Source organism: Sesamum indicum, unplaced genomic scaffold, assembly GCF_000512975.1.
Source record: "Sesamum indicum cultivar Zhongzhi No. 13 unplaced genomic scaffold, S_indicum_v1.0 scaffold00379, whole genome shotgun sequence".
Taxonomy (NCBI): Eukaryota; Viridiplantae; Streptophyta; class Magnoliopsida; order Lamiales; family Pedaliaceae; genus Sesamum; species Sesamum indicum.
Window position 1 is genome coordinate 1 of NW_011628271.1, and position 9,976 is coordinate 9,976.

The 9,976-nt window shown below is 35.9% G+C and overlaps 2 protein-coding genes across 2 annotated transcripts in view; one reads left to right on the top strand and one right to left on the bottom strand.

Annotated features, from left to right (window-relative positions):
- Nucleotides 1–396: 396 nt before the first annotated feature.
- Nucleotides 397–2,659, top strand: LOC105180171 (pentatricopeptide repeat-containing protein At2g27610-like; the record flags this gene model as incomplete). Its single annotated transcript, XM_011103833.2, is given in 1 exon segment — nucleotides 397–2,659. A coding segment is annotated over 1 exon segment (1,765 nt), but the record flags the coding sequence as incomplete, so codon positions are not given.
- Nucleotides 2,660–4,992: 2,333 nt separating this feature from the next.
- The window catches only part of LOC105180172 (neutral/alkaline invertase 3, chloroplastic-like), a 6,791-nt gene continuing 1,807 nt past the window's right edge, over nucleotides 4,993–9,976 (bottom strand). Inside the window, 6 exon segments of the mRNA XM_011103834.2 lie at nucleotides 4,993–5,602; nucleotides 6,386–6,434; nucleotides 6,520–7,013; nucleotides 8,512–8,723; nucleotides 8,823–8,988; nucleotides 9,941–9,976. The exon segment at nucleotides 9,941–9,976 is cut by the window's right edge and continues 13 nt beyond it. Coding sequence (XP_011102136.1) covers nucleotides 5,276–5,602; nucleotides 6,386–6,434; nucleotides 6,520–7,013; nucleotides 8,512–8,723; nucleotides 8,823–8,988; nucleotides 9,941–9,976 — 1,284 coding nt within the window. The 3' untranslated portion in view covers nucleotides 4,993–5,275.

Consider the following 9,976-nt stretch of genomic DNA (forward strand, 5'->3'; position numbering starts at 1 on the left):
GTTATATTGATCGAATTGATATATTACTTAGTTACTAAAATTATTAAAATATTAATAATAATTATATAATTATCAATTCTAAAAAAAAAAGAATATTATAATTTAGATATAGAAAAGTTTGCCTAAATTACAAAATCAACCAAATAAATAGCAGTTACAGTTCCCATCCCACAGTTGCTTGTTAATTGTTATATAAGTTGGAGTAACCACTGATGTACCCGAAATATTTTACCGCATGTCCTTGTCTCGCCTCATTCGATCATCGGCTGGACAAAATTCGGTCTTCAATGGGAAAGCAATTCATGCTCGGCTCATCATATCTGGGTCCGACCCAGATGTGCAGATTTACAATCATTTGCTCACGATGTATGAGAAACACGGGCACATTGATTATGCGCTTGTCAGGAACCTCGTCACTTGGACGGCACTTATCTCCGCTTATTCTCAAATGGGGCTCTCGGAGAAAGCCTTGAATTACTTCAGATTGATGGTTCTGGATGATGGGATTACTCCGAATGATTATACTTATGTTGCTGCTATCTCAGCTTGTGCTCGAGTAGGGGCTTTGAGAAATGGAAAAGAGATACACGGAAGAATATATAGGAGGGAAGAAACTGTAAATAGCTTTGTGAATAATTCTTTGGTTAACCTTTACGGGAAATGTGGGTTACTGAAGTCGGCTAGATTGGTGTTTGATGCGATACCTGAAATCAATGCTGTTAGTTGTGTTTCACTTATTACTAGTTATATGCAGTGTGGGGAGAATGAGGAGGGTTTGAGAATTTTCTTGAGGTCGTTGAGAAGGGGTGTCAAGGTTAATGAGTTTTCTTATGGGAGCATATTAGGTGCTTGTGCTAATCTGGAGATGTTGGAGGTCGGAAGGCAAGTGCAATGCCTGGCTCTCAAGTGTGGTGTTAAGATGGATCAGTTTGTCTTGACCAGCTTGGTTAATTTTTATGCAAAATGTGGCCAATTGGAGTTAGCAAGTAGGGTACTGAGAGAGGCAGATAAGCCGAATGTGGAAGCTGTGACTGCATTAATTGGAGGCTTTGTGCAGGAAGGGAAATCCAGAGAAGCCATTGATGTTTTCCAAGAGATGCTGTCTGCTGGTACAAAACCAAGTGAGCAGACATTTGCTGCCGTGCTTGGAGCCTTTGGTAAGGAAAAGGAAATCCAAGGTGGGGCTCAGCTCCATTGTTCAATTATAAAAATGGGATTTGAATCATTTACTTTTGTTTGCAATGCGGCGTTGGATTTTTATGCAAAAATTGACTGCCTTGACGAGTCCTTCAAAATTTTTTGTGGAATGGATGTAAACGATATTGTTAGTTGGAATGCTTTAATAGCTGGATATGTGAACTCAGGCCATTATGAAGCAGCAATTGGATTTATAAGGAGCATGTTGTTGCAGGGGTTTCACCCTGATATTTACACCTATTCTATTCTCTTAAGTGTTTGTGGTGATTTACCAGCAACTGAATGGGGCAAGCAAACTCATTGCTGCATCATAAAACCTGGATTAGATTCTAATGTTGTGGTTGGAAGTGCTCTTATTGATATGTATGCCAAGTGTGGACGGCTAAACGATGCTCGAAAAGTGTTCAATATCCTTCCGGGTAAGAATCTGGTTTCATGGAATGTTATGATTACAGGTTATGCCCAACATGGTTTTGGAAGAGAAGCCTTGGAGATTTATGACCTTATGCTGAGGAATGGAGTTAAACCAAATGACATCACATTCATCGGAATACTATCTTCCTGTGGGCATGTAGGAGCTCTGGAGGAGGCATTGCATCATTTTGGTTCAATGACCAACGACTTTGGGGTTACTCCACGACCAGATCATTTGGCCTGTATAGTCAGTCTATATGCCCGCAAAGGTCAAACAAAAGGAGCTTATGATTTCATAAGGCGTTTTCCTGGTGAGCCCAATAAAGTAGTTTGGCGGTGTCTTTTATTTGGCTGTGTGACTGACAAAGACTTGGAGTTGGCTGTATATGCTGCTGAAAAAATTTTGAGTATTGATCCCAATGATGCATCTGTTCATGTCATGTTGTCTAATATCTATGCTGATTCAAATATGTGGAGTGAAGCTTCCCAAGTCAGAAAGCTAATGGAAGGGAAGACACTCAGAAAGGAAACTGGGTATAGCTGGGCTTGATTGGGTAAGAGTGAGTTGTTTCTATCTGCATGTCAGGATTTGAATCCATAGGGAGATTGGATGCGTGAAGTTTTGAGTGGACTGTTATCCCAACTGTTTCATGTTGGAAATGTCCTCAACAGATCTTGTCAATGTAGACCAAACAGAATACGTATCATCTCCATAAGTTTTGCTTTATGTTTCAAACACCATAAGTTTTGCTTTATATTTGCTGTTTGAAACGCATGTTGGGGTGCGGGGCTCTCAAAATGCCTTCAGGAATGTCGGCAGGCGTGTCTCACGAGGCGAGCATGCTCAGGGATTCGCAGCATATGGTCGGACTTCTAGATGTGAGCTTTTTCCGTTGCTAGTCATTGGATAAAGTTAGATCCAATTAACCTCCCAGTGATATAAGAAATGAAGGAAACATTTCACTGAACAAAGAAAAAGGCCAAAAAGCCTCTCTATATAGGAGATATCAAGTTTTTGTTTCTTTGTTTCTTGAAGAGATGCACACGACCTCCTTTGCTTAACTCGACATATACTTTATAATAAATATAAATATAGATAACGTACATTGATTTTTGAAAGAACAATGATCAATATCAATGTTCAGAAACTAAATTAAACATTTAATAATTTTAAAAATGAATCTATATAGTTTAATGAATTCAAACTCTTTTCTGTTTTCTAATCGCAGAACAAAGTCTTAATTCAAGGAAAATAAAATATTTTATCGAGATCAAATGTTATTATAATCAAAATTTAAATTAATATCACAAGAATAATTTATATAACAAAAAATTGTTGAGATAAATGAAAATAGAAATAACATCTTTTTTCCGACTTGAAGGGAGTAATAAAACAAAGACAAGAGAAGAAAAAAGGATAGGAGAAATATTAGGACATCAGTCAGCCACGACAAAGTGAGTAACTGAAAACTCCCCCAACTGATATTACTGCAGAAAGAATAGAAGAAAAGAAGGTCAGAACCTCACGGTTTGGACTTCTCCAAGGTAAACTAATCTCTCTTCTGAAACAGGTACCTAAACATGGGAAGAAATAAGTACTGTGTATTAATAACGTTAGCGTATTAATATTAAATAATTCTCTTTTTCAACAATTTAAAATTTTAGATGAAGTAATTGTTTAAATATGATATTAGGAGTTTTGGGTTCTAATTTTATTGCCTTTTATTTATAACTGGAAGGTTTTATGGGGCAGAATGTGCATGTGAAGCGGATGTTTTTAAGATGTTGATATCAAATTACTCCTCCCTAACAAATACGTATGAGTTCACTTATCATACATGGAACAATAATTAAAAGGATGACGTATTGATAGTGATGCTAGAAAGTAGTTCCAATCCAATAATATATTTGCTTTTTAAGATGTTATATCAAATTACTCCTCCCTAACAAATACGTATGAGTTCACTTATCATACATGGAACAATAATTAAAAGGATGACGTATTGATAGTGATGCTAGAAAGTAGTTCCAATCCAATAATATATTTGCTTTTTTACTTTAAGTTGTCCCGAATGTTTTTTTTCCCTCCCATTTATATTTATTGGTATTTGTTCCTCTGTATATATCTTCGCAAGACAAAGAAAAAATACTTTAAAAATGCAACAGAAAATGAGGGCCCTCAATTTAGTGTCTGATGAATAATGGTTTATTTTTGTGATATTTGGCAGGCGTTGCGTCATTACGGTCGAGTCCTTATCCCATTTGAAGATTGATCGGTATAACTCTAATTTTGTCTGAAAAATATTATTTTAATTGAAAAAAATGAAAAAATTTAAAGAAACACTCAAGTAGTAATTGAATTTTATGATGAATGGTGGTCATTCACATTAAAAATGGCATGAGGTTAGGTTCTCCTTACAAAACGATCAAAACGATTAGATATGTTACATATTTTGCGGCTAATGATGGTCCCTCATATTTTTCTTCCTATAACTATGATGGTACATTCAGTCCTGCATCTTTAAGAATTATGAACATAGTCCTGTAATTTAGACCCTCTCACACATTCCATATTCATTTTGACACATTTGGTCAAGGGCTTCACACATTTCGTTTTTTATTAACAAATTTGGTTCTCCCTAATTTTTTTATCAATTAGAAATAGACGCGTGAGTTGAGAGCCACATGACCTATCAAATGTTTGTTTTATGTATCATAAAATTTCTAAAATTAAAAGAAGATCATTTCAGAAAATGTTTGATCTGTCACGTGGCTCTCGTATGTCCATTTCTGACAAGAATTTTTCACCGAAAAATTTAGAGGAGGAAATTTATGAATTCAGGATTAAATGTCAATCCCAAAACAAAATGCGGGAGACTAGACTAAATGCGTCAAAATTAAGAGCAAATGTGTAAGGAGTCAAAATTACAAAACTATAATTATACTTCATTCAACCTATCATACCTTGCATTCTTTTCCTTTCCTGAATGAAATGGTGTGGTTGAGTACACTTATTGTGTATACCAATGGAACTTAATCATCAGGAAAAATTCTTTCTGCTAAACTTTGTTGAGACGTTGTCTAACTTTATCATCGTATTCTCACTAACACACTAGGTACATTAACTCTAATCTCCACGAGGTCATATAGTACGGCTAGTCGTTGTCACCCCATAGCATGTCTACATAAAATGGTGAATTTTACAGTTACTTAATGGGGTTTACATTACTTACGTCAAATCAAAGAATTAAGGATTTAATCAGTGCACCACCTTACTGTGGTCACATTGTATGTTGCATTAGCATAGCAATGTGATGCTTTGTTACCTGAGTAACATAACTGCCAGAATATGAAGGGAAATGCACCATAATACTCAAGGAATATGAGATGATACTCAACTTGGATTTGTATTGAATATATAATGTAAATACGCTAGGCGAATGTTTTTATGTATCAACTCCATTCTATATTTACATCGGTCATGCCTCTGTCTACAAGCTGAAAATATTGACAGGGTTTCAGCTCCCCAACTATATAAAGAATCAAATATTAAAGGTTCAAGCCTATACGTTGCACTCACTATCCTCATGTACCACCCTCAGAAAGCAAATAATCTCAGATCAACTGCTTCTTGCTAAAACGATGATGTAAATGTGATTAATCCTTAAACAATATAAGTCTTTTGGGAACTCTTTGGTCCCCGCTTTCTCCTGGGACTAGAGCTGATTGCGCAGGAGAAGGCGTTAATGAGCTCAGAGTCCTCTTCATTAATCAAGATCTTGGCTGCACTGGGGTTGTCGAGTAGAAGTTTTGCGACAAGGTATCCAGCAATAGACCAGGTTTGGTATAGTCGAGCCTGCTTCCCAATGAACCTTGCTCTTTTAGTGTCATAGTATTCGGGCCATTTGTCTTTGGATATGCGCTTTTCTGCAATCTTGACAACTCTTTCAGCAATTTCAGGTCTATTCATTTTAATGCAAGCAACAGTCAGCTGCAAAGAATCAAGTGAGTTCTCAGATGTTTAGTTTCAACCAGACTTGCAGAGAAGGGGGCGCTGGCTGTTACTTTAACTTCACCAGCTGACTTCAAAATAAGAGAGCATACCCTTTGACTTCAAATTTATAGTCAGCTTAGAAGGTAAATTCAGAAAATTAAAGACATGAAATGATGCCCTAAATATTGCTGCAGTTACCAGGACATTTTACGTCAAAGTTTGATCAATATACGGTGGTATTCCCTCCAGGAAAAGCATCCGAGAAGTATATTTAAAGGCTTAAAAAAGAAAGTATATTTAAAGGCTTCCTTGAGTAGCTCACAGTTTAATTACACAAAAATGTTTCCCAACTGGCTAATCATGCAAATGAATAAGTTAGCACTAGAAAATCCTCGGACCCCATAACTTGATAAGTTTCAAATGGAGAGGTTCTAATTTAAGATTATACATTGCCCCTCCTCTTAGGATGTGCAGAAATGCAATGCAGGTGGAATTATCCAATACAATCATTTTGGAATCAATGCAGTGCAGCATATTTTAATTATAGCCAATTGATGAATAATTTTAAACTTTGATGATCATTAGTTGTTTATAGTGGAGAATGAACTAGTAAAAAGCATATCAAACCTTGAATCAAGTTCGAATAGATCAGAAATTGGAAGATCTACTTTTGACAAATTCTATAAGCAAATTGAATGAGAAGTTACAGCAAACTTAATTAGCTGAACGCAGCAGTCAAATTAAAATAATGTGGTACGTCAATTTAAGAATGCATTTTACCTGCCAGAGAAGAGTTGGCCAGGCACCGCCATTGTGATAGGACCAAGGCCTGCAGAAGAGTCGACAGAAATATCATGACTTGGAAACAAAACAGCCAATGTCTAGATATGTCAAACAAGGGTCAAATATATTACGTGTTCTTGGGATCACAGCCAGTTATGATCTGCCATTCCTTGCCTTCAAGAGCAGGGTAACATATTTTAAAAGGCATATCTGCAACCAAGTCTGACCATTTGGCTTCAATAAGATCCAAGATGGCATGTGATTGATCCACAGTTGCAAGACTACTCACAACAGACCATAAATTTCCCAGAGAGAAGAAGCGAAAGTCCATGTGAGCAGGCTGTAAATTTCCAATTAGATAGCCTCCTTTATTAGGCATCCATTCTGCCAGCCAAGGAGAAATTTGATCTGGGTAGATATTGAATTTGTTAACAGCATCAAATGAGTATTCTTCAGTCTTGTAACGGTAAATCTCATTAAGCTTTCTCATATCAATCCAGTAGTATTCCCTAATATGAAATGACAATGCAACAAGACGATTGTTTAATGCTCGGCTAAGGTCAGCTGATCCATCCTCCGGGGCAAGCATTTCACGAGCACATAGCAGTGCAGAATAGAACAATGCCTGCAATTCCATAAAATCATTTATATCAAAGCATGAAAAGATATTGTACAGACCCCCATGACAAATCTTCCTCCAAATACCCTCTTTCCATAAATTCAAAGTTTAATCAGATCAAAGAAATAGACCTTAGACCTAGAAAACCAATCAAACTTCTGTTATATTTACTTCCACACCCTTCTCCAACTTCCAGTGCTCAGACAGAATGTAGTAGATATTTTACCCTAGTACAGGAAAGAATTAGAACATTCATGTCTTTTCAGACTTCACGCTGTCAAAGGCATTTCAATCATTAAATAAAGGGGATAATTGCACGTAAATCCTATGTGGATTGACAATTACACCTAGTAGTCCTGACGTTTAATTCCGTCCAACAAATAGATCCATCCGTTAGTAAAATTCACATAATCTGGTGACATCAGCAAAAAATTGAATAAAAATCCATATTTACCTCCAATTGACTTATCACACACTTATTGAAAATCAAACAAATCTTTCTTGACCAAATTATCTTATAGTAGTGAAGATGTACATCCACACATGCATTAGTGTGTGAATATGTATGTATAAGAGTAGTTTGGTCAGAAAAGATTTGTTTGACCTACAATAAGTTTTTAATAAGTCAATTGGGATAAATATGGATTTTCATTCAACTTTGTGGTTGATGAAAGCATATGTTGTGAGTTTTACTAATAGTGGATCTATTTGTTGGATGGAACCAAACGTTAAAGGTACCAGTTTTAATTGGTCAACGAAGATCTATGTGTAATTATACCAAATCTCTGAGGAGGGCGGTGTACTAATCCCTTAAAATACATTCATTTGTTAGATACTGAAAACGACATCACCAGGTTTTACCCGGAAAAACATATTTTAAAGAAATAGACCAACATACCTGAGATGGACAACCTAGAATATCCCAAACCCTCATAACATTTGAGTTTCAAGCTTTTACATTTTGACATATCTAAAAATGAAGGGTTTTATAAAATTAAGGAACATTCAAAATTTTAAAAAGTTTCAAGAAAGATTGAATATTGGAAGTTAGAAAAATTATTTCTATGTCAACATTAAGATGAAAAGTATTAATAAAATTAATCATCGAGATTATCTTGTAAGAAAAACACAAAATGTCAAGATAATTTAAAGTATCACCCATATACAAAAGGAGTTAAAATGTACTGTAAATCCACCTTATCATTAACAATTTGATAAAAGTTGCGATTTTCTTTTTTCAAAGTAACTGTTCAAATATGTACCATATGAGATTATGAGAAAGACAACAAATAGCATGTGATCAAACTTCTAGCTTCAAGGGATATTTTAATATTCCTCTTCAAATAATTTCCCAGGCGCTAGGAAGTAACGTTGGTTTAGGGCCAGGAATTTTTATAACTGCCTGCATGTAATCAAAAACTATACTCTCGAAATCTTTACTCTTTCAGTTCTTTGTGACCACAGACAGTTGTCAAATTGACAAGCAAAATACATTAAAAAATACCTGAATCTCCAAAGGGTGACCATGTATTCCCATGCGACGATCTATCATGCAAGAACCATCAGTCACTAACAATGTAGGAAACATATCAAATCCATCAGCAAGACATAGCCTAAGAATCATCTTAATTCCAGTCTGGACATCAATTCTCTCCTGAACCGACAGATCCCCTGAGCATTTTCCATATGCACGTAACAAGATAATCCACCATAGTCCTGGAATTACACTAAACAAAAGTGAGATCCATGGGGATTCATGATGTAAAAGTCTTGTATTCCTAGAAGTGGAACTAAAGCAGATTTCTCAGAAAGTACCGGAATCGACTGGTGCAACACGGCCGATTGCTGCTTCTCCAAAGTCAGGATCCAAGATCTCTTCCATTGCAGTGTCATCCCCATCGAGAGGCACTGTGCGCACCTTAAAACTAGCAGGCATCAACCCTTGACCGGGACTATGACAGTCCATCGTTTTCTCCCAGCTCTGCAAAACTTTGAAAAGTTATAAGCATTCCTGTCTTCTGTTCTTGCATGACTTTCAGTTGAAGATGGCAATTGGGACACATTACTTGTGCCAGTGTCAGGCACAAATTCTTATGACTGATCCCTGAACATTTTCATCACGTAATATACACCTACAGCATACTTCTCAGTGAGATCAGCCACCACCTATTATCACTCTTTTAAAGCATTAATTTGTAATCATGAATATGCACACTAATCCAGAGAAACATTTTAGGTGGTTACTCAAATTTGCATTTGTGGCTGGAGAGGGATGGGAAGCCACACAAATGTGAGAAGTAATTAGTAATTTGTTAATTTGTTTCACTGCATGGGAGGTAAAGCATTCTTGCTTCGTATCTCTTAGGACAGAAAATAAGGAAGATCAGAAATTAGTGCATCTTATTCTAAAATCTTCATCAGCTTGGGAAGAGAACAGGTTTCTAGTCTAATTTGACTAGTGCTCCATTTAGTGAATATTCACAAATTTAGAATTTACATAGTTGGAAGAGATTTGAAAGAGAAATTTGAACGTGAACTGAATCCAGATATATGTTTTCAAGTTTCTGTAAAGCTTAATAAACTATAAACACCCTCTGTAATAATCGAATATGAAGTGAATTCCAAGTCTACTGATTGAGTAATTGCACTCAAGCTATAGAATTGATGAATCTGACATAGTACTCATAAGGAATTATACTTTGATCATTATAATTTTCAAGTTCAAAATGAGGGTACATTCTAAAAATCCCTGGTCCTCAAATCAGTATATAGCCATATTAACTCATTCTACAGAGATCAAGAGGATATTCATTTCTGTTATTCTGGAGAAAGTTAACAGCAATTCAAGCATCCAATGGAAAAAATTATCAAGTATGCTAGTGATAGACATCTCAGAAGATACACAGACATTCTAATCAGAACAATGTATTCACCTGCAGCTGAAGTGTGTGAAGAATAAAGTTACGGAA